Here is a 24,942-nt window from a genome sequence, read left to right as displayed (position 1 = left end):
AGTGAGAACTAGGAACAGTGAAAGGATGGAAGCTCAATATCAAATGGCAAGGATTACAAAACAAAATGAAATTACAAAACTATAAAACCTTAAATCTAAAGATTCAAGGCTGGCAAGTTGGAAAGTAGTATTTGAAATGGATTGAGGAAAGAAAAAAAAGAAAAGGAAGTGATAATTTTATCTTTTCTTTGTAACCTTTTAATTTTGCAAGATCTGTCCTACTTTAATTAAATTTCTGTCTTCTAGATTAGGTTTCCTGTTTTGCTTGGGTGTTCTTGGTGCATGTTGTACTGTGGTAGTTTTCTTACTGCTTCCAAGATATCTTTTATCTTACTGTCAGAATAGATTTGCTTGTTTGATGTCATTTAGTAATAACTGGACTTAAAAGTGGATCAAAACGTATTACGAACATTTACAAGTTTGTAAGCTGTTATCTTATTTGTTTCTACATTTTTTACCACCTGTTTCTCTACTTAAATTCTTGACTCAATACTGAAAACATTATACTACTCAGAACACGAAAAAATCAAACCAAAATTACAGGTTACATGACTGACAGCACTTTTGCTCTGCTTCTGATGTCTGAAGCATCATTCTTAGTGATGCTCTTTTGTTTGATATGGATTTTTTGAATGACAAAGGACAGGGGGAATGCAAAGTTAATTCTTACCTAAATATGCTTGTATGCTATTAATTATTTTTGTTCTATAGGGCCAAACTTGGAATGCCCCAGTTCTTGAGTCCTGAAGCACAGAGTCTTCTGCGAATGCTCTTCAAAAGAAACCCAGCAAACAGATTAGGTAAAGTGTTTAGCAGAATATTTTAAATTGGATCATAATCTTGATAACATCAATGATCATTAGACTTGACTAAATAAGTTTACACTTTCTGTGTAAAGTAGACTTTGAAGTAGAAACATAGCTTGCCTGATTGCTCTTCTAGTAGTCAACAGGATGCATACTTCTGAAATTAATGTAGAAGAAATAAGAAATATGATTTTGCTAGTCATTCTTTTCACCAAGAAGAAAATAATTCAGACATTGTTCTTCCTTATAAAAGGAGCAGGTCCAGATGGAGTTGAAGAAATTAAGAGGCATGCATTCTTTTCCAAAATAGACTGGAATGTGAGTATCTAAATCAAAATTGATTTAATAATTTTTTTAGTTAAGTATTCCATGGTGACATATAACTTCTTAATTCACTCTGACCTATACCTTCTCTTCAGAAATTGTACAGGAGAGAAATTCATCCCCCTTTTAAACCTGCAACTGGCAGACCTGAAGATACCTTTTATTTTGACCCCGAGTTTACAGCAAAAACTCCAAAAGGTAAAAAGAGAAGACCTGAATCATTTACCTATTCAAAAATTAGAAAGTGTTCCTGTTCAGGTTATGTAAAGTATCTTGTACTTCCTGGTGTCGCTGGGCTAAATGAATGCTCCAAGGCAAGTATTCTGTAGTTGATAAAAGTTTTTGTGGTCTTGGTAAATGTATCATGAGGGACTACTGAGTTGTCGTATATTAAAAATAAAGTAATCCTCAGCAACAAAACATCCATAAGTTCAAGTTTACTTATCTCAAAAAGATAAGATTATCTGTGTCTCTTTAAAGGCTGTATCCTATGGCTTCATTTAATTCACGATAGTGACTCTACAGTCTATGTATATATAGAAACAGTCCTTTCAGACTTTGGGTGGCAAAGTTGCTGGTTCAGTGCAATCTGTCTCTGCATAGTTTTACACTGATTCACACAGAATATTATAGAAATTTTAGTCTTTACTAATTTAGGGTGTTACCAAAATTCAAATACTTCTCCCCCATAAATATAAATATGATGCTGTATGTAAATACTTTCTGCAAAGTACAGTTTTTTGTATATTAAAATATTGTCTGACATTAATATGATCATTGTAGTGGTTGATTATCATTTGTGTTTCTAGATGGTATGTGCAAAACAATTTAGTAATTATTTGTATTTTGGTCCTCAGAAACACTTTCTGCAAATTCCAGTTTCTGTGTACTTTATAGAATAAAGCTTCAGTTTGCTCTTCAGAATAGACATAACCTCATCTCTACATTTTAAAACTTTGCTTGTAAGTAGATGATGTGTTTTTCAGATTCACCTGGTATCCCACCTAGTGCTAATGCACATCAACTTTTTCGGGGATTTAGTTTTGTAGCTATTGCATCAGATGATGAAAGCCAGGCAATGCAGACAGTTGGAGTGCATTCAATTGTCCAGGTGAGTACCTCTGCTTAAAAAAAAAAAAAAAAAAAAAATTCAATAAATCAGCATTGCTGTCTCTTGGTTGAGGAAGTGTTTACTTCATCATAGAATGAAATACCATGACAAAGTCATTATCAGATTTATACAAGAAAAGATCAGATTATTTTATCCGAACAATACCTCTGAAGTGCAGGACCTGTTTGATTACTGAACAGCCACGGGTGTGAATAAGCTTCAACTCTTAATTTAAAACATTCTACTATCTGTACTGTAACTCTTTAATATCAAGCCATAATTATAAGGTGGAGTGGAATAACAGACATGTTTATCTTTTTCCCCCTATGAATGTCAGCTGAGGCACTGGAGTACAATTGTGAATTTTATCTGCATGTTTTGGACCGCTCTGTGTGTTGGAACCCATGACCCAGGACATATTCCATCCCTTCCAAGCCTCTTAAAGTTAATGCGCTAATCTGTGATATTTTGTGACTAATTTCCGTGTATCATACAAGTCAGTGTTACAGTACACACACAATCTTTGGCTTCCTAGCAGCATTAGAATTACTCCAATACAGTCTCCTGTTTCAATAATTGTGAGGTTGTCACTTCTAATAGCCTACCATGGTTGCTGTTCTTATATATTCTAATATTGCCAGTACTGCTTATTTTTAGACAACGAAGCTTTGCTTAGGTGTGATTTTTGTGTGAGACAAGAAAGGTGGACCTCATTCTAGAAAGGGAGAGAGGCATTGCATCCTTCTAAGGCTGAGGTCATTCTAAAAGCATGCTTCAGCACTGTCGAGTTTACAGCCAGCGGGGAAAAATGCAGGTGCATTTGTAGGAAACAAAACTGAAAGACCTCTGCAAAAATTGTATTTCTACCTCTTATTTCTGCTTTTAATAATTTTAATTACTGAGGGAGACTGAGTCATGAAAACCAACTGGTAATGTACGTTGTGTTAAAAGCTTCTTATTGGTATATATGTAGGAATAGGAAGATACGCTGTATGACTTGGTTTATTTACGTTTTCACTGCAAGGATATTTTGCAAATGTCTGACAATTGTTAAAAAACAGTTTATTTAGAACATGAATAGCTCTTGCATTTTTTAATCCTCTTATGTCTAGAATAGTCGTAACGTACGTGTTTGTACACATTATTTGTTTAATGTGCAATAAACCTTTAAATTTCATGGGGTTTTAGACCTTTTTTTTTTATTCTAAAGAAGCAGCCTGGCTTGGTATACATGTCAGATGGCTTCTGATCCTGAAGTCTTGCTAAAAGTTTCTACAAGAAGTGCTGCTTCTTTCCCACATAGTTTTGTGGATGAAATTCTTTCTCTTTGTATACAGTTTCCTTCTCTTGTAAAAGTCTGATTCTCTGATGCCTTTCCTCTGTGCCCCTCAACCGCTTCCTCACTCCTATTTCCTCTTTTCTGTGCTGCAGGATACCCAGATGGTTTCCTGCAAATGCTTTGCATCCTTTGCACAAACTCTTTATACTAGAATACCATTTCCTTCCCTTACAAGAGTGAACACTTGTCCTTGTTTCAGCCTTTTATTTCTGTGAAAGGATTTTTGACTGCCATTCTATTTAACTTCCAGTTAATCTGATTCTATTCAGTATGTTTGAATTTTCCAGCTGGCATTCATCTATTCAGATAATAGAAACAGTTATGCTTTTTACCATTATTTTATCATTTTTTCATCATGTAGTCTTCGGGGCTGCTTTGTTTTGGAGATTCTATCTTTAAATTAATAACAGTAACCAGAAATATCATGTCAGTTTCTAAAACACACCGTGCATTATTTACAGTGTCTCTAATATATAATTTATCTCATGCTAATATCAAACAGAAGGCAGTGGCTATTTAGACCAGTTTGACATAGTACAGCCATGAGTTTAAAATTTGAAGCAAATCAGTAGGAATTAAAAAACTTATTTTTAATATAAAGGTCAGTTATATATTTAGAATATTCATCAATTGATAATTTATTTTGGTAGCAGTTGCACAGGAACAGCATTCAGTTCACTGATGGATATGAAGTGAAAGAAGATATCGGAGTTGGGTCTTACTCTATCTGCAAGAGATGTATTCATAAAGCTTCAAACATGGAATATGCTGTAAAGGTAATTACTTTGTTATAAAACACCAACTGTTTTTCATGTTTTAGCATCATAGACATTGGTGATCATTAATTTTTTTGCCATAAAGATCATAGCAAATGAAGATAATTTTCTTAAGATAAAAATATTTTGGATGTAAATGTGAATTATAGTAATCATCCAAATAGGATGTTCAGTGGCAGATACTTATAAAGAACTACGATGGGTTTTGTTATCTATATGCTGGTTTGGGTGGAGAAAAGAAATCTTCAGTATTTGAAACACATAATTACAGTAAAACTGATGGGAGTTACATGACTGCTTCTAGAAGGAAATGTACTATGAACAGCTTACATTACTTTCCATCATTTTTCAAAAATAGGATTGATTACTTTTATTTAAACATAGTTATATATGGGTTTGTGGTGGGTTAACCTTGGCTGGACACCACATGCCCACCAGGCCACTATATCACTGCCCTTCTCAGCAGGACAAGGACAGAAGAAAGTAAGTTGGAAAAAACTCATGGGTCAAAACAAAAGGCAGTTTAATAAAGCAAAAGCCAAGGCCGCCCATGGAAGCAAAGGAAAACAAAATATTTTATTCTCTACTTCCCATCAGCAAGTGATGTCTGTCCGCTTCCTGGGAAGTAAGGCTTCAGTAAGCGTAGCAGTTGCTCCAGGAGCCAAACATCATATTAACAAGTGCCCCCCTCCTCCTCCTTTCTCTTAGCTTTAATTGCTGAGCAGACATCATATGGTATGGAATACCCCTTTGGTCAATTTGGGTCAGCTATCCCAGCTGTGTCCCCTCCCAAGATCTTGCCCACCCCCAGCCAACTTGGGAGGGGGGGGTGTTGGGGAGACAGCCTTGATGCTGTGTGAGCGCTGCTAAGTAGCACCCAAAACACTGGTGTGTCATCAGCACCTTTCTGTCTACCAGTACAAAGCACAGTACTACGAGGGCTGCTTTGGGGAAAATGAACTCCATCTCAGCCAGACCCAATACAGGGATTTTTCCCTCCAAAGTAGATTCATAAATTGTCAGATAGCTAGGAGTTCATAACAGTGCTTAAGTTTGGTACACTTTCCAGAATAAGCTTCAATTCTTTGTCTTTGCTCGCTAGTTTTTAACAAGGTTTATAATGTCTTTATGTCATTCTAGTGGGCTTTCTAGCACTTCTTTGAAGGCATTAAATTCTTAGTTGAAATCAGGAGGATTCCCAGAAGTGGAATGATAAGGGGGTTTTTGTCTTTCTGTATGACACTGTGGAGCTGAATGGTTACTATGAAAGTAGGAGTGGAGATTAGCAGGCTTTGAAAGAAAAAAAAATAATAATCCTGTTCTGTCTTTGAATTGTTGAGCAGTTTACTACTCAAATATATAAAATGTGAAGATAAATTAAGTATGTTTTGCTCTATCCTTGTACACAGATTGTCTACTGGAAACCCTCCAGTTTCAGTTTGGTAGTTACATACTTGTTATTACTCTGCTTCTGGACAGGAACAGATTTGAATTCTGTTCTTGCAATTTGAAGTAATTTCTTGAAACTGGAAGAAAGTACTGGCATAGCTGTTTATTCTCTAAGCCATAACATTTATTATGAGGATTGCCTCACTTTTTTGCTACCTCTGTTGTGGCTTTTTTTCCTCAAGGAAACATGAAAAAATAATAAGGTGACCAGTGTCCAGTGTGTTAGGATGGTGCTGGTAGCAGTAAGGGCTTAAGGATGTCAAGAGGAAGAAGAGGTAAGATAGAGATGGAGGAGGCATTAGAGGAAATTGTACAGTTCAGAAGGAGAGTAAAATAGGAGAAGCATAAGAACACTTTTTAAGTCGGGCAAAATAATGTTTTGCTTGTTTGCACAGGGAGAACTTCAGAGCCTGATAGCAAGCCTCCAGAGATTCAAATGAACTTACATAATGGAATGCTTGTCTGAGTTAACTCTTATAAATTCTTTCTTTTTCTTATTTTTGATTCCCTTACTCTCCTGCTTTGTCTTTTGCTGCACTAAATATTTGCTTGAGATCAGCTTTGTGGAAATCAGTTCATTAGCATCATCAAAAAGTATCTCATGTCAAACTAAGAACTTCGTATTTTATTAAATGGTGGGTGACTGAAGTCTAATCTACTAAGCAGCCTTGCATTGTTTATCACAGCCTGAGGGATCACATCACTTATCCTCCAAAATTGTTTTCAGCTGAGAGATTTTTCCATGTTTTTCCAATGTTTTTTGCTTTGCCTTGCTGTTCCAGTTTAAAAAACTTTGTTTTGGTTATAATCCATGCCCTTTACCAATAACAATAAATATTGCTTATCTTTTAATGCTAGTAAGAACGGTCACTAAAGTGTTACACTATATAATATTCACAAAAAGAATTATGCCTATGTATCTGTTTGCTCTTACAGATCATTGATAAGAGTAAAAGAGATCCAACAGAGGAGATTGAAATCCTACTGCGCTATGGACAGCATCCGAATATTATTACCCTAAAAGACGTAAGTAGTGCGTTAAAGACATCCCTTAGTGTATTGTAGTTGCATATCACTTTCTAATTTGAGAGATGACAAACTACATGTTTCAGATTTATGTTAATGCAATTTATTCAACAATATCCAATTTTTTACTGAGGTGTCTCACTGTCATCTTTTAAAGATGTTCATATTTTGGTACAACGTAATCCTAAGTAGTCAAATAATTAATCCTTCATAAATCCTCCACAGGAAGAATTCATTTAATGTTGGGTATATTTTTAAAGGAACAAGCAAGTTTTTGATTGCTTAGTTAACCTCGAATCTACTTTTTTTTTTATACTAGTCAAAAGCAATTTTAAAGTACGTTACTATATAACTGAGGACTCACTGCTAGCACAATAGCCAAAGCAATTTTCGTGGATAGTCAAGTATTAACTCAGTGGAAAAAAATTTTTCATATCCATGGTCATCACTTTTCTTTACATAGTATCTTTATCTGGTCTTTGTATAGGAGATTATCTAGCTATTCTTTTCTTGTATTATTTGCTCTGGCCATGGAAACACTTCAGCCATAAAAAGCAAAGAATATAATTTGGGAGGTAGAGATTTTTCATACTGAACAGTAGATTCTGATGATATAACAGAAAAAGAGGATTGTCTTTCCTTGATTATGCGTTAAAGAGGATTAAAAATTAAAAAGGTGCATGCTTAATGACTTTCTTAGTCTGCAAGAAAGTATTCTGGTCCTCAAAACCAAACCTCAAGCAAAACAGCTAACCATTTCCAGGAAGCTGAGCTCAGCTGAAGGGAGATTCTGAGACATTTTGAAGTCATTAAAGCAGTAGCTCATAAATATGAGTACCGAGATGAGTACTAGAGAACTCTCCCTAAAGTTCTTCTGCTATAATCTGTTTTCATTTTGTCAGTATTATGTAGTTTGGCCCTTTCTTGGGAGAAGAAAATAAATCAGATATACCATGGAGCTTACCTTATTGGAAGCTACGTACCATAATTACAATCCCACTTTGTTTGTTCTGCTGGTTGGACAAGAAAGCTACCTGAAAGCAACTGTGCTAACATGGAACCTGCATCAGCATTCACGTTGCATTCAGTGCTGCATGCTAGGTTTATGTGTTACTTTAATTCATAATAGAGGTTATGTTATTTAAGCAGGAAGACAAACATAAGGGATATGAGTATTTACCTGAACTTCAGCATTATTAATATTTTACACTGAGAGCAGAGAAACCCAGGCAGCCATGAAAAGTTGCCACACGTGCTGAATCATTTTACTTTGTAATTAATTCTTCATCATCATCAGTCATCTTCCAGCAGGAGCCATCTTTCATTCACACCAACAGTAATACAGAAATAGCAAAAGGAGACTATAAAAAAAAGCCTTAAATCCACAGATGAAGAAAAACAGTAGGCTGTAATTCTCCCTTATTTCTACTCGAATCAATTCCTCAAGCAGAGATTATGGAAGTATTTCCAGTGTAAGAAAAGAGTTATAGGATTCATATGTAATGGAAATTTGTATAATATCCACTAATGTAAGAGTTCAACATTGTTGTAAGTTTTCCTTGTCCTGATATAGATGCATGGTGTGGATTGCTTGCATATCCCACAATATAATGGTGTGCTATTACACTTTTCAGAGGAAAGAATAAGGAGTATTTGGCCTTCAGGCCTCAAACTCATCTGAAGCATCTTGAATTCTTATACAAGTAGAACTCAATGTTGATTTAACTCAATTTTTCATTCAGTTCCACACAAAAATTTAAGTGTTTCTATTTTGAAATGCAAAAATAATATTTTAGGATTTAAGTGCATGTCTCTGGAAATGATTTTTCTGTAAGAAATAATTTATTTCTTTCTTGTATTTCAAGAATAAATGTAGTAATATTTGAATTTAACTTAGGGTGTAAATTTTCATCATTGCTCAGCCTTTTTTTATGTAGATCAATTCTGAAGGTGTTTGGATTGAAACAATGGATATTCAGAACACCAAATTCTTTCTGCAATGCACAGTCCTCTGGGGTTTTTACTTCTGATTGTTATCAGTGGTCTTTTTCAGTTCCACAGTATATAAACAAAAGGAGCTATATTGTGCTAAATCAGATGTACTTCTTATCCAATATCCTGCCTCTGACAGGGGATGCCTAGGAAACAGTGTTAAAATGGAGGATGCACGCAGCTTCCAACAAACCATTACCTAGAAACTTCCTGTGACAGAGCATTATATGTATTTTGCCCTTTTTTACCTATTAATTGCTATTCTGTAACAAACTTGTCTTGTTAGTTAAAGTATTGGCTGAAGAATCTTTTCAGAAGCTTTTTAGCAACCTGAATACAGTATGTCCAGTCTCCTTGTCAGAGTGCTTATTTAGGAGTTTTTTAAAAATTACATATGTGAAATCTTATTTCACTTTGCAAAACCCCTGTTCTCTTTCTCCATTGTGTTATATTTTGTTTGTGTGCCTACATCTGTTTCTCACTATAGTTTCTTCCAGTTTGCCTGGTAGAGAAGACATACTGACTGATCTTTGGCATGTGCCCGGAGTTCATTTTAAAAATTAGTATCACACTTATGATCTCGCCATAATACTGTGCACCTAACAGTGAAGAAAACTCCAAAAGTATTTATTCAGTGCAAAAAAAACTTCCTGGGATCAGCCAACTAAAGTCTAAATTGATCATACCGTTAGTGAAATCGTGACAAGGGGAATGGTTTGTTTGGGGTGGGGGCTGGTTCGGTTTTAGTTTTGGAGGGGGCAGGGTGTGTTGGGTTTTTTTGGTTTTTTGCAGGTAGACAGGACCAGCAAGAGGTTACAAACAGAATAGTTACGAAACGCAAATTTGGTTTGAATGCCCCCTGCAGTACTGAGATGTGTGGGCTTCGTAGTGTCAAATGAAATAAACTTATTTCCTCATGTTGTACCAGGATTAGAGGGAGCATGCCTATTAAAAAAAAAATCTAAAATGTCAATTTAATATATAGAATTATATAATTCAACTTTTAAAAATACTGTGTAATAGTTAAAGTCTTAATACACACATGTTAAGATGAGCAATCATTTATGTTTCATGGATGAAAAATTACTGTTAAATGAGAACATAGAAACTTGTCATGTCTTCCTGTCCTTAACATTGTAAGTTTGTAAAGCCTAAAGAATTTTTTTACATTATTCTTCCTTTTTTTGTTTAGTGAGAAAACAATACTTTTAATGTAGTTAACAGCACAAAAATTTATAAGCTTAGAAATTTCGTAGCCTATATTTCCCAGGTACCTTAAGACAAGGAAATTGGGATGAAAACTTTTTTTTTAATTTTGCTGATAGCTATTTCTACTTGAACACAAATTATTTCATGAATATTACAGAAGAGAACAAATTCCAACATCACCATAAAAATAGGGAACAGAGTCTGTAAAAGATTTTGCTAAAGCAGAAACCAATTTCTGAGCTAAAACCCTAAGAAAGCACAACTGAAATGAAGCTTAAGTATAGCTTTTAAAAGTGTTTTCGTATAGTTCAGCCTGTAGTGCCCCCTGGTGACAATATAAATAATTCTCAGTTATTGTTTCCCTGGAAGATAAAAGGCATGCAAATATTAAGCCATTTTCCATAACTAGAAGGACTAAAATATACATGTTTTATTAATTTTAGACTTTGGTATAGGCTTTATGTGCAGAGTAATGTGTAAATTGTAGGCTTTTATCATAGCAACTTTGTATGCGTTACCTTCAGTGTTCACAGAGAGAAGGTGAACTTCGGTTTATTTTTTGCTTTTTTGTCTGCATGTTCAGTCGTTATGATGCAACAATTGCTTCTAGGATTAGCTCTAGTTTTGCCTTAATTAGATTAGGTTCCATTTGTTATTGTTTCTTAATTTTTCTCATGTCTAGTTTAATTTGTTTCAGTAAAACTATATGGGGAAAACTACATTTACATGCCAGTATTTTTGTGTTATTTCATTACTATCTTTTTGTAGAAGGTTTTGTGTTCATTTCTGAAGATGAACAGTGTTTGAATAGTGTGTGGGGTGAGAAATATAGGAAAAATAATTGAAGAAAACAGCGTGTGGATGCACCTGCACTATCTCTGTGCATTTCACTGGAAGATAACAGAGAATATTTTGCAGTTTACATCTTTATGAACTTTTTGCAGGTGTATGATGATGGAAAATATGTATACGTAGTAACAGAACTTATGAAAGGAGGAGAACTGCTGGATAAAATTCTTAGGCAAAAATTTTTCTCAGAACGAGAAGCTAGTGCTGTTCTGTTCACAATAACAAAAACTGTTGAATATCTCCACGCACAAGGGGTAAGTTTTAATCTCGGACAAAAGGCTTATAGGTGCTAAAATTCTTCTCTTTCAGAAGTACAAACCCATGTATTTATATGTTCCTCTGTGTGGTCACTAAGTAATTTCTAGTAAATAATTACATTGCAGCATGAATTTGTGTTGAAATTAAAACATTGCTCATCAGCTGTGTAGATGTCCAGATAAGGGACATGAGGCAACTGTTTCTGTTGTCCTTCATGTGGTCTGTCAGCAGGTCTGTGGAATATGCAGATATTGACTAACAGAGAGGATATGAGAAGAAATGAGCCAGGAAGAAGTGCTAGGACCAGTGCTGTTGCTTAGCCATGAGACCTGACGTAATTCCAACCCCCTCCTGTGTTCGACCCTTAAAATCGGATAATTTCCACCTATCACTACTGTAATTTCTTCCAGTTCTTGGTTGTGAAGAACATAGTTTTTGAATTGTAACTCCTGCGCCATAGGGTCAGGAAGTTGTAGTGGACTGTTACAAGAAAGAACATTAGTGCTTCAGAAAAGTCATTTGGAGACAGAGGAAGTAGTTCAACTACAGAGAAGGCAAGTGTCACGATTGCAAGGCAAGAATCAGAAGCTGTGTTGCATTTTTAAGTAAAGAAGAAAAGGGAGATGGAGAAAAAGCAGAAAGGAAGGATGTAAGGAAAAAGGCAGGTTCCTAAAACCCAGTGTTATTATCCAAGAAAATATACTTTAGAATGGATAGTACTCAATTATTTTAAGAAACAAATAATCAGCATGCACTGTCATTTCTGGAAGCTATTATTTCAGAAAACTTATGATCAAAGTTATCTGGTGTATCTTATTCTGTGATTCAAGGCTTTCTTCAATCACTTGCTCATGTGTGGGTTTTTATTTGAGCCTCTGTGAACAGGACTAGAATCCTTGGCCAGCAGCATCCATGGGAATTATGAATAAACCTCAATACCTTCTGTATGAAAATATAAGTAATAAAATAACACAAATCATAACTTGGTTCCTTCTTACCACAGGTGGCCAAAAACACCTCAGTGTCCTTGTGTCAAGTAAGGTATTTTAGGGGCTTTTGTTTGTTTTTTTGCTGTAGATCTTTGTAAATATTGGCATTTTAACTTGCATTAGATTGCATGCTCTTTCAAACTTCTTACTTTTGGAAATTTTCAGGTCATCTTATGGTGTGGACACTTCCACATGAAAGATGGCCATATATGTGAATAATGAGTAGTTTAGTAGTCTAATTTTTGTCTGGAAGAGTCTTCCCTGTCTTCCATGGATTTTCCTTTTGTTAGCTCCTTTGGACACAGAGGAGATAATTTAAATTAGGTAATATCTGGTTTGACAGATTCTGAATCTGTGTGCAGTCTCCACAACCCTCCCCAGAAAGAGTTGCCTCATGGACATTCATCGGTTATTTCTGTGCAAAATATCAGTATAATCTAACAATTTTTAAATTCACTTTTGACAGAACAGCTTAACACAGGAAGTTATATTACTTATTCCTTGACATAAACATTTTGATTGCTTAGGAATTGGAGTTACACTTACTCTTCCTCCCACTTGACAATTGCTTCCTCTTCTTCCAAAAAAAGTACAACTGGAGCAGTCTGGTTCTAGAAACAGTCTGACAAATCCCTAGTGCTCTGCTGCTTCTGTTGCCCACCTCTTCCTTTCTACCACTTTTAGGATCTATTTAAAAAAAAAAAAACAAAAAAAACATACTACCAACTAGAATAAAACTGGGCTTTTTTTTCTTCTGCCTCGGAAGAAAAAGTTTCATTCATTACTTAGAGAAAAAGTGTTCTAATCTATCTAAACACCAAAAAATTAGGGCTATCAGGAGCTGGTTCTCTCATACACTGACATCTTAAGCCAGGATGGCCCCCTTAACATCTACTGTGCCAGCTCAAATTCTTTAATGTCAATTTGTATGTTTCAGCTTACAAGGTGCTTATTTCCATAATTTTAAGGATTTGTTTTGTTAAATATGAGAATTGCAAAGTATTTGCATGCTGAAAAAGCCTCTGCTAAATAGACTTATTGTGTTAAATGGCTTTACAGTCTGTAGTCCCTCTGCAGTCTTTTCTTCTTTGGTCTTATATTACTTCCTTTTCCTGGAAGAATGCATAGAGCTTCTGATTCTGCACATCACTTACTTGCAGAGTTTTGGGGTATCTTCTCGTTCTAATCTGATTACCTTCTTGAAATGTTTCACCACAATCTTTTTCAAGAGGAAATGTGTCTTCCGTTCAAATTTAACCATGAAAAGTTAATTAATTCTTTAATATTAAAGAATATTAATCAAATACATAGGACAATCAAGAAGATAAAGGCCTTTATAGCAGGTCTATTTAAATACTTAAAAGAGGACATTTGGATCCTCTCTACTGTCTTACAGCAGTATGCACCCTTTTCTTTACAGAGAGCAAAGCCTCTAGAGACTTTAGACTAATTGGTCTTCTGAAGAAAATACAACAGGTCATGCGATTTCAAAGACTGTCCTTGCGCATTCCAGGTTTTATTACGGCTTGTCATAACATAGTTTCAAATAAGATCAGATTCATTTCCCAGAACTTTGGCAGTTTCTGTAAGTTTTTTGTCAAGTGTTTTACATCTCAGGCCCTTACAAAACAGCCACTTGGGAACCAGTACAGGCTTTCTTTGATATACCAGTCCATTAGGAGAATACCTCTTCAGTATTTTGTTATTTTTTTTTTGGCAGAACCGCATTAAAATTTGTCCTTTGTCAGGCCTTAAATATTTGCACTGAGATCAGTTCAGATTATCTGAATGAAGAGAATGGAACATAGAGGGTTACTCTAGCAGTAACTAGGGTGTGGTTACATAGCACGGTGGCCCATCAACAGCTCCAGACATTGGTAATTCCAAAAGACATTACTACCCAAAGGTTCTGATCTAAAGAGCCTTGTAAGTATGCATGTTAAAATAGAAGACACATATATTTACCCATTAGAACAAGACATCTGCAGATGTTCGTACAAATAAATTTGGGGAGAGTGGGATGTCTGGAGGAGGCTTTATAGTTAAGAGTTTCCCAGTTAGAATTGTAGTATCCTAGACACCACTGAGCATCAGAATACTGCAGCTGATGTTAGAAGCTGAAAATCTGAAAACTGATTGCTGATAATAGAATCATAAAATGGTTTGGGTTGGAAACGACCTTAAAGATCATCAAGTTCCAACCCCCCTCCCATGGGCAAGGACCCCTCCCACTAGACCAGGTTGCTCCAAGCCTCATCCAGCCTGGCCTTGAACACCTCCAGGGATGGGGCATCCACAGCTTCTCTGGGCAACCTGTTCCAGTGCCTCATCACCCTCACAGTGAAAAATTTCATCCTAATGTCTAGTCTAAATCTACCCTCTTTCAGCTTATACCCGTTACCCTTGTCCTCTCACTACACTCCCTGATAAAGAGTGCCTCCCCATCTCTCCTGTAGCCCCCTTCGGGTACTGGAAGGCTGCTATAGGGTCTACCCAGAGCCTTCTCTTCTCCAGGCTGAACAACCCCAACTCTTTCAGCCTGTCCTCATAGGGGAGGTGTTCCAGCCCTCTGATTAATTTTGTGGCTCTCCTCTGGACTCTCTCCAACAGGTCCATATCTTTTTTATGTTGGGGGCCCCACATCTGAACACAGTACTCCAGGTGGGGTCTCACGAGAGCAGAGTAGAGGGGGAGAATCACCTCCTTTGACCTGCTGCTAATGCTTCTTTTGGTGGGAGATTTGAAATTAAGTAACAGAACTGACAATTCTAAAGCCTTTCCTATGTTTAGCTTATTGTATTTAGTGGTTTGTTTTATTCTTTTTAGGTTGTTCATAGAGACCTGAAGCCTAGCAATATTCTTTATGTTGATGAATCTGGTAATCCAGAATCAATTCGAATTTGTGATTTTGGCTTTGCAAAACAGCTACGAGCAGAAAATGGTCTTCTGATGACTCCATGTTACACAGCAAATTTTGTTGCACCAGAGGTAAATACCAGGATAGCTTATATGCTTTGGTTTTTAAATGGGATTTTTTTGCTAGTTAGATATTTGTTTATTTCTTGTGTAACAAGTGAAATCACTTTGTAAACACTAAAAATGTGAAATCTCACTATTTTTATGACATAAAGCATTTTTTTTTGAGGAAAAAAATTGTCTCCCTCAGGTTTTAAAGAGGCAAGGTTATGATGCTGCGTGTGACATATGGAGCCTTGGTGTTCTACTTTATACCATGCTTACTGGGTAAGGGTAATTTTAGTCTGCTTTGCTGTAGAATAGTAAACCAATATAAACAAAAAGAATAATAAATGTAGTTCCACTGTTGAAGATGTGTCTATCAAGGCACTGATTAATCTCAACTTCGGCTTCAGTGCGGGTAGAATATGCTTTGCCTTTAGTAGAATCCAAGTTTGCAGGGACTGATGGTAAAAATTACTGGCTTCTCATGTCTCACCTATTTTAGATGTTTAATTTCTGCTTTATGCTGATTTAGGAGTAAGAATTAATCGTTTCATGTGAAAATTTGCTGATTAAGCTGCATATATGTTGAAGGAAATATATATTGCAAATATAATTGCAATGTATTGAAGCATGATTATGTGCGAAATTCAACCACCGGATAGTCTGAAGTGATGGAGTTAGGAGTAACGAATGCAATAAAATGCATTTATGTATGCAACAGAAATTAATTGTATAAAAGATGATGAATAATAAATTCAACTCTAGTTCCACGAGTTCAAAAGACAGTTGCTATTGTACCTGCCAAATAGATTATATTTTTATGCTGGATTATTCAGATTGCCACTTTGTTTAAGAGTTAACACCATCGGAGACATTTTGGCATTTTAAAATAAATAAGTGACAGACATATTTGTTTTTAAATATATCTCTCTTTTTGGCTGTGGAAATTCTGGTAGCAGCAAGAGTGCTTATAGTGAAGCAAGGAAAATTGCTGCACTTTCCTTTCTCTAGTATCAAAACAGTATTTATTCTTTTTCAGATTCATCATAAAGCCTTTACATTGAATTTTATAGCATGTTGCTTTATTACTTAACTAAAATATAGAAGCTTAAGGAATACTTTCTGTAATTCAGGAACCACTGGTACTTAGGCTGCTGCAGGAAAAATTTGGTTTTTAAACGGGATATAGAGGGAATACATACAGTAAGAACAGATTTGTAGTCAGTGCTGTGCATTTTCACGTTAAGAATAATATATTTTTAGAGTTACTTGACTCTCTGTTGCCTATAATTATGCTGAACTGACTAAATATTGTGATCAGATTTATAATAACTATTGAGGTCCAGGTTATGAAGTTATTAACATTGGAATTGTTTGGTTAAATAGCTACACTCCTTTTGCAAATGGTCCTGATGATACGCCGGAGGAGATTTTGGCCCGAATAGGTAGTGGAAAATTCTCTCTCAGCGGTGGTTATTGGAATACGGTTTCAGATACAGCTAAGGCAAGTATATTTGCTTTGTCCTTTGAACAATGAGACATGGATTGCAATGTAACATGTTGCTAATAATGTATATGTTAGATCATATATCAATGGGTAAGCTCGACCCATTATTACTGTTATTATAAAATACTGCTCTGATCCTTATCTGCCTAGAAGTTCATTTCCCGTTTATGATCCTTTCATGTTTCAACAGTCACTTGCATGTTCCACTGATTCAGGCTAGAAAAACAGTTTTTCACATTTTTTCTGTTTGGGTCAGTTCTTCAGAGTTACCCACAACAGTTTAACTCATACTCTTTCATTAGGAATTGAGCAGTTTATTCATTTAAGTACTTTAAGAACTTTTGGTCCTTAATCATAGAATCATTAAGGTTGGAAAAGACCTCAAGGATCATCAAGTCCAAGCCAACACCACCTAACTCACTAAACCATGTCCCTAAGCACCACATCTACGCGTTTCTTGAACACCTCCAGGGATGGTGACTCCACCACCTCCCTGGGTAGCCTGTTCCAATGTCTGACCACTCTTTCAGTGAAGACATTTTTCCTAATATCCAGCCTAAAAGGATGTCCATATCTAATTAAAAAACAAAACAAAAACCACCAAAGTATTACACTTTGTTTTCATTGCATTTGTACAAAGTAAAAATTTTAGACAATTTTTTTAGAAGTATATTTTTTGCAGCAAATGACTGGAAACTTAAGTGTGCAATATCCTTTATGATCCTTCTGTGTAACTATGGTAAAAGTGCTACAGTTTTCAAAAAAAAAATCATTTACAAGTGTTCTGCTCTTTCTTGCTAAGAAAGCACATTTGTGATGTGCTTTCTAATGTACTGTTCTCATAACTTGACCATTTTCCCACAAATGATGTCATTCATTTGATCGACAAATCAACCTCTTGAAATAACATGTTTACACTAATCCGGCAGCATCAGCTTTTTTTTCTTTCAGTGCCGCTCTGTGCAGTTGTACTTGCCACAGAGTCTACAATGAATCAAAATCTATCAGCTATGAAAAAAATCTTAGATTCCTGTTTAGTAATATCTTTATGTTCAAATTCCTAATTTGAATTACAAAACAAATGTTTTATATGAAAATGTCCAGTATTGCTAATGTAACTTAAATTACCTTAAATCCAGTTGTAGGCAATCAATGTGTTTTCCCCACAAGTAATTGCTTAATGTAGGAATGTTACTTATGCTTTACCCTTACTGACTGACATCTAAAGTCATCTATAAAATATTATGCTGCTGTATAAATTTGTTCTCAACATATTGAGTGTTGTTTGCAATTCTCATTAACATAATTTGAAAAAAAATAAAATAGAAGTTGAAAAGGTGGCAGAAAGGCATGTGCCAAAACAAAGGCAAAAATCTTATTAGATGTCAAGAGCCCACTTCTATGTAAAGAGAGTAAATAGAATATGGTTTTTCATCTCAGCAGAGTTGACTGACATGACAGAAAAAAAGAGATCATTTCCCTGATGATACAAAGAAGGAAAGACTAATTCCCTTTCTCTCAAATTATTATTTTATTAGGAAAATCAAGAATCATTCAATTAATATATTCTGCACAAGTTTAAAACGAAACAAAATTAAATATCTGATAATGTGGTTCACAAACATCTTTCACGGTTGTTTTGCAATTGAGAAGCAGGGGAAAACAAAAGTATAAACAGCAAAATTAGTTCAGAGTGGATGAGGTAAAAATCACTAAAGGTACATTTATGGCCAAGCAGGAGAACTAAAATTCAACCTTCAACTTGCAGAGTTGTTGGAAGATTGTTAGACACTGGGGAAACATGCAAAGGGAAGGATCATCTCTGTTTTCTCAGTTGTTCCTTTTTCAATACTTCCTTTCTGCATATCTGCTATTTGTCATTGTTAAAAGAAATAGTGGTATAGGGGGGCCTCTACTCCAGCCCAATGTGTGTATTTTTAGGTTTGTGTATTTTGCCGGACTTAATTGGATACTTTCCTGTTGTGTTACCAAACGTCCATTAAGTCACATAATTAAAAGATACATTGTTAGCATTGCTGAGCAGTTTTTCAGCTGTTTCAAACTGACACTATGATCTTATTTTTGTACCACTAACATCTTCAGTTTTGAACTGTAATCTGTTTTAAAGACGAAGTTTTACTGGTTTTTGCATTGACTCTCTGTATATTATTGACAGGACCTTGTTTCAAAAATGCTTCATGTTGACCCACATCAAAGACTGACTGCAGCCCAAGTTCTTAGTCACCCCTGGATAGTTCACTGTGACCAGCTGCCTCAATACCAGCTGAACAGGCAGGATGCTCCCCATTTAGTGAAGGTAAGCAGATCTTTGTTCAGCTTGCTGTTTAGCCAAAATTAGTGTAGACAAAAGGAATTTTAAAAAGTTACAGTAATATGTGTTTCCTCTAAATACTATTTAAAAATGGTTATGACTGGAGGGGTTTGCCCTAAGCCATGAAGTGAGCTTGAAATATGTAACGGGATTTCATAAGAACCCATTCATGGAGAATAACTCTAATACATTTGAGAAAGACTTCAATTTTCTTCAGTTTGAGATTTATTGGAGTGGCTTAACACTGGAAGGGCTTAACTTCCCTAAGAAACGAGCATAGAAGAAATCATTCTGATAGTGAAAATGTTGTCAGATGACTATAGGGGAGCTGAAAAAATAGTTTATGTAATTTTACAGTTTCAAAGTTAATTGTTAGTGACTAAAAGAAAACCGAATACTTCATGATTACAGTATAAGCTAAAAAGACGTCAAAACAGCAACATTAAAAGAGTATCATACTGTTCTGCACTCTGAAACAGTCTGGCTTTGACCATGATAAACTTTTTCACTTTGAACAAGCAGAGAGAAATAAAAAAATAATTGAATTCTACTTCTCTGTATTCCACCCTGCCTTCAGTCCTACAAACAAGAATCTCTGTCATGCAACATAAAAGGGATCTGAAGAATATAATTAACACTCTCTGAGTCAGCTGTTAGAAATTTCTAGCATCCAAAAACAAAGTGGAAAGAGGGAGAAGCTCTGATCCCACAGCACACAACTTCTTAAGGTGTTTTTTTTTTAAGAAATCTTCATGAGCTGAACAATGTGGGCGATTTTTAAATATTTTGTTGAAAATAGAAATTGTTATTAAGTGATAAGCAGAGACAGCCCACCAAGGAGATTTCATTCCCCAACTATTTCACAGCACATGGAAGGAGAACTTAATTTAGCAATCTATCATATAGCTTCTGGGTTTGTTTTTTTTAAGCAAGGTAAAATTGCTTTAGTGATCTGAAAACTATTTATTACCCTAAAAAGCACTCACTCCTAACTCTGATGGTATTTGAGTGGTATGTTTCTGTTTTGTAGATGAAAGTAGACTGGAAGTTAAAACTTGTTCAGAATCTCTGGCACTTTCGTGTGGTCTCTAGTGTGTGCATCAATCACAACATACTCCTCCAGGTTTTTTTTCCCTCTGCCCCACAGGGTGCAATGGCAGCAACTTACTCTGCTTTGAATCGTAATCAGTCACCAGTTTTGGAGCCAGTTGGCCGTTCTACTCTTGCTCAGAGGAGAGGTATAAAAAAAATTACCTCAACAGCCCTGTGAAGTGACCTCAACCAGATATTTGGTACCATGGCATAAGATGATAGCACAAATCATGGCGACAGGTAGCACATATCTGACAGATACCTGCAAGCACACTCTGTCCCAGCTGGGACCTATAATGCTGCTGCTCCTGCTGCTGCTACTGCTTTCATCTATTCTCGCTTTAAACTGTTGATGGCAAGTCAATGATCTTACTGGAGCTTCACATGGAGTGACAAGTGAAAACACAATGAAAATGATCATGTTCACAATTGAATAAACCAGAAGAATTACGGATGCCGCCTCTATCAAAAATACACTGAATAAAGCACTCTGCACCACATAGCATTATTTTTATAAGGAATATTTTTTGTCCCCTAAAATATTCTTTGTTACAGGTAGAGATGGACAGTTTATGTTAAGCACTTAGCTTAAACAGTTGGTTTATACTAGCACTATATACTTTGTGCCATCCACCATTTTGTATGTTTTTGTAAACAGTTCACAAGCAGTACTTTTCCGTGCTGTTTTCTTTAATGTATACATGCCTTGTTTTACTTCGATATTATTAATCATTTTGACAATTAAGTCTGATTAAACAGTTCACCTGGATTAATCAGTATCGTTGGACAGCTCTAAAAGAAGCCTGACTGTTAAACAGCTATTGAATGTAATACTATGAATATGTATTTCTCCTTGCCTATGTCTTTTCTACATTTCCATGTTTTTGATGCTGCATGTCATGTTATGAACATCAGGATACTGTTTATAGTATTCAAAATTTAAACAGTGGATCTCTCACCATACTATATATACAATAGGTAATATAACCCAGAGGAAAGGTAACTTGCTCTATATCTCATGCCATCTTTTGTTACCCCTCCCCTCCCTTTTATTCTCTCCCATCTAATCTCTGGACTCAGGAATCATTGCTAAATACTTTCTGATAGAGAACGTTTCTATATTGTTTACTCTTATAATCCATTGTTAATATTTTATCTCTATTCTGTGACTTTAGTTTAAGCTGCAAAGGATTTGTTCAGTGAATGTTGGCATCATAGAAGAAAGGCAGCATTGAAAGATAAAGCAAAACATAATGTCAGCTAATAAGCATAAGCCTGGAAAAAGTAGGTTTATACTGCATTCATTGCAGTTGCAAAACTGATGGATCTAATGTTCTGTCAGTTATTTTCTGATAATTTTAATTGACAGCCAAAGCAAAATAAAAGGAGTCATCCAGATCTGTCAGAGGTTAGAAAGGGTCATTGTAATTTACCACAAAAAAAAAGTGTTGTCCCAGTCAGGTAAAACAAAGCTGTTCAGAGTGAGCATTCTCACTTTTCCCCAGATGGAAGCAAGTTTGTAATGATGGTGAAAGACTAATTTTAAATACTAATATAAACTTTTAATAGTCCTGGCCTCTCGGTGCCTTAAGCAATTAAAAGGCATATTGTGATGGCTGGTCTTGAAAGATCAGTTGCCCACATGAGAAGGTGCACTGGAATGTGTTTGAATTGAGTGCGTGTCCCACTCCACCAGAATGGTATGTTACATCAACTAATTCCAGATATCAAAATGGCTATGGGGAATTCCATCTTTAATAAATATGGATCTGGGTGAACAGCTCTATGTGAACAATACAATTTAAAAACTAAAAGGTGCAATTTTGTGTTTTGCCTAAGAAGGTATTTTCTTGATGTAGTGGTATTAAATCTCTTTTATAGTGACTAATTTGCTAGTTTCCCTGAAATCATCAGAGGTTTGTTGAAAGGGAGGGTCGTCCTCAAGACACCACATATTTGTTGTAAATGAATGTGAGAGTATTCCTTCTGCCACAAGTTTTTCCGAGTTCCTTGGGGAAGCATCCTTTGTTAGACTTGCAAATGATCCCACTTTTACTGCCCTTAAAAATTTGTTATTTAATCCATCATAGAATTGTTAAGGAGTCAGTTCTTTGAACAAGGATTCTTAAATTACCATAGATCACAGAAATTTGAACACACCTCTGCCAAGCAATTAGCATTTTTCCCTTATCTGGTGCTCTAGCATTGCAGTTCTGTTTAGCTGTACAGATGCGTCTACCCTTCCTTCAAGAAACATCTTTAACAAGAAGCAGAAAATGGCCATTTTAATTTTTCTTTGACAGTGTCTGCAGTTCCAGAGGAATTTAGTAAAACCTTACCCTTCAGAAAATGTATTTTCAGCTCCATGAGCAATTGCAAGTCAGGCTCATCAAAATCCAGAAAAATCATAACTTCTGGAGTTGCTTTTAAAGATGTTAATCTGAAAGATTGTCTATCTAGTCAACAAGATTTAAAACTGATACTGTTGAAATAAAAGGATGGCAGTACTTGCCAGTGTGTCAATAACAGCATTTCAATTCAGAAAGGAATTTCTCCTGTGTTCTCAGTATGTATGTATAGGTACCTGGCCAAGAACAGACCTAAAGGAGGAAGTGTTAAGCTGGTTCACTATTGGCAATATCTCTGTTAAAAGTAATATAAAAGTACTTTCATTTTATTTTAGCCATATTTTGTGGCCCTCAAGCTCACTGGTCATTAGCCAAGTAGCAAAGTTAACTCGTACATTTTACATATCTACATTCTCAAGTAAGCCATTAATTTACTCTAGACTTTACAGATGTTGCTACTGTCATGTATATAGCAGCACAGGATGGACACTTTAAAAGCTAATAAAACAGGGCAGTTTAGCACATGCTAACTTGAATGTTGAAGTCTAGATCCACTATATCTTTAACTTCTTGTCTAAACCGAGGTATAAAGGGCCCATCTATGCAGGCAGTACATTTTACAGGCTAGATGTGCATGGTTTTATGTACCTTATCTCCTGTTTTGGATTCATGTTCACAACTTTCACATTTAGTTTTACATTCTTGTAGCTGCAGTTGTTAGAAGCTATAAAGAAATTGACACAATGCTTTTTTGAATCCCAGCACCCTTCTATTACAATGTGTTTATGACACACTGTAAATTCATTGCTGGACTGCTTCTTGGTCTGTGCAGCACAGCAAGTGACTCTAGGATAAAGAGTGATACAGGATAAAAAAGGAGAACTGCAGATACAGGTGAAATTTCATATGTAGGCCATGGTTTATTTTTTTTAGTGTGAAATTACTACTTACTGTGCTTGAGAGAATGAGAGAACAGAGGGATGAGTGTAGTTGCAACACCCATTGAATGCCATCTATATCCAGTAAGGGCAAAGTTATTTATTCATAACCACTGTAACATTGAAGGAAACATATGAGTTTTTCACAAGAATATTTAACATTTTTCTCTAAAGAGACAAGGGCATAAGAAAATAGACATATGTGTCTGGGATTTTTTGTGTGTGTTTAGCTTTTGTAAATGTGGTATACCAACTAAAGCTGTGCTTTTCTATTATTGGAAGGAAAGGATTCAAAGTATGCTGGTCCTTAGCAAGCAGCAATGGCTAATAGATTAATTTTCACTTATGAAAATGATGTAAATGATTAGCTTTATCTTGATACTATTGACTAATCAAAGGGAAGGTGTACTTAGGAGGGATGTAATTATTTTGCAACCTAGTTGGGGGGGGGAAGTCTACTTAAAATGTTTTTAAAAAATGACAAAATTACAGATAAAATATTTTTCTACAATTCTATACAATCATACTTTATACTAGTTTTCTCAGCATGGCATGTGAGTCTAAGGTACTGTTCCAGGAAATCAGTGGTATTGTACCTTGTTCTAGACCATTACAGTAGCATCTTTTAGATGCTTGGCACTGCTGTCATAGAACTGAAATGCTAGTAAAAAAAAAAAAATAAAATTGTACTGAATACTTTAAATGATTGTTTTATTCAGAGTCTGATCTAGGAAATGTTCCAATCATGCAATTAATGTGTAATTAGAACTGTTCCAGATGTAACTATGAACGGTTCTGGAAAGATATTGCTTGTACTCCTGTCTAATGGCAGGTTTTGTAGTTTTCAAAAGAAATTGAAATTTCTACTATGAATAAACTTTCAAGCATTTTAAAAAGTATTTTGTTGGTTAATAACTTGTTGTGCTCAGTTATAAAAGTTGTTGTGTTTATTCATCACTAACACGGAACTACACTTGGAGCGTACCAAATCTGCATTTACAACCAGAAAGTTTTTAATAAGCAAGTTTGGGGTTTTTTCTAGTTAAAATGTCACTGTATTACAGCTTATTCAGACACATCACTATTAGTAAGGTAAATCGGCAGCCAAGGAAAAACACTTGTATTCAGTAGATGCTATAGAGCCAATATATTTGACACAGGAAGATCAAAAAAGTGTAATATTGTATTTAATACCCTGTAAAGACTCCAGTTGACTGTAACGTGCAACTTAAGGGTTGGCTGCAAAATAATATTTGCAATGTCTGCATTGCTCTGGGCATAGGTGACTATCAAGTCGTGCTGATAATTAATGAACCTTTAAACATTTGGAAAATGAGAATATGTGCATAAATACTCCATGAACACGCCCATGTCTTTCAGCAGCTCACATGCCTTGGAAGCTTTATAGTAGTAATCCTTCTTAGCTTTGCAGCCTGGAAAAGATAGAAGATTTCAGTTTTCCATAAAATGACAGTAATTACAAGAGAGGATATATCAATATACCCAGAGTGTACACTGGCACATTCCCCATATTTGCAAAGTGTACCAAAAGAAGGCGCAAAGAGAGGTTTGGTTACGGACAGAACAAAGCCCAGAAGCAAGGGCAAGGAGAGCAGAGGGCAGCCTCAGCTGCGGC

General features: G+C 35.6%; 1 protein-coding gene across 1 annotated transcript in view; it reads left to right on the top strand.

The window, feature by feature from the left end:
- Positions 1-20,788, top strand: part of RPS6KA3 (ribosomal protein S6 kinase, 90kDa, polypeptide 3) — a gene marked incomplete at its 5' end in the record, with an annotated part of 32,231 nt that extends 11,443 nt beyond the window's left edge. Inside the window, 12 exons of the mRNA XM_010081580.1 lie at positions 712-800; positions 1,060-1,124; positions 1,226-1,328; positions 2,117-2,241; positions 4,231-4,356; positions 6,742-6,831; positions 10,977-11,135; positions 14,955-15,116; positions 15,295-15,371; positions 16,476-16,593; positions 18,773-18,913; positions 20,076-20,788. Coding sequence (XP_010079882.1) covers positions 712-800; positions 1,060-1,124; positions 1,226-1,328; positions 2,117-2,241; positions 4,231-4,356; positions 6,742-6,831; positions 10,977-11,135; positions 14,955-15,116; positions 15,295-15,371; positions 16,476-16,593; positions 18,773-18,913; positions 20,076-20,198 — 1,378 coding nt within the window. The remainder of the gene's footprint in view (positions 1-711; positions 801-1,059; positions 1,125-1,225; positions 1,329-2,116; positions 2,242-4,230; positions 4,357-6,741; positions 6,832-10,976; positions 11,136-14,954; positions 15,117-15,294; positions 15,372-16,475; positions 16,594-18,772; positions 18,914-20,075) is intronic.
- Between the last annotated feature and the right edge of the window lie 4,154 nt (positions 20,789-24,942).

The sequence above is a fragment of the Pterocles gutturalis genome, unplaced genomic scaffold (assembly GCF_000699245.1).
Source record: "Pterocles gutturalis isolate BGI_N339 unplaced genomic scaffold, ASM69924v1 scaffold35469, whole genome shotgun sequence".
Taxonomy (NCBI): Eukaryota; Metazoa; Chordata; class Aves; order Pterocliformes; family Pteroclidae; genus Pterocles; species Pterocles gutturalis.
This window is presented reverse-complemented; position numbering and strand designations above follow the sequence as displayed.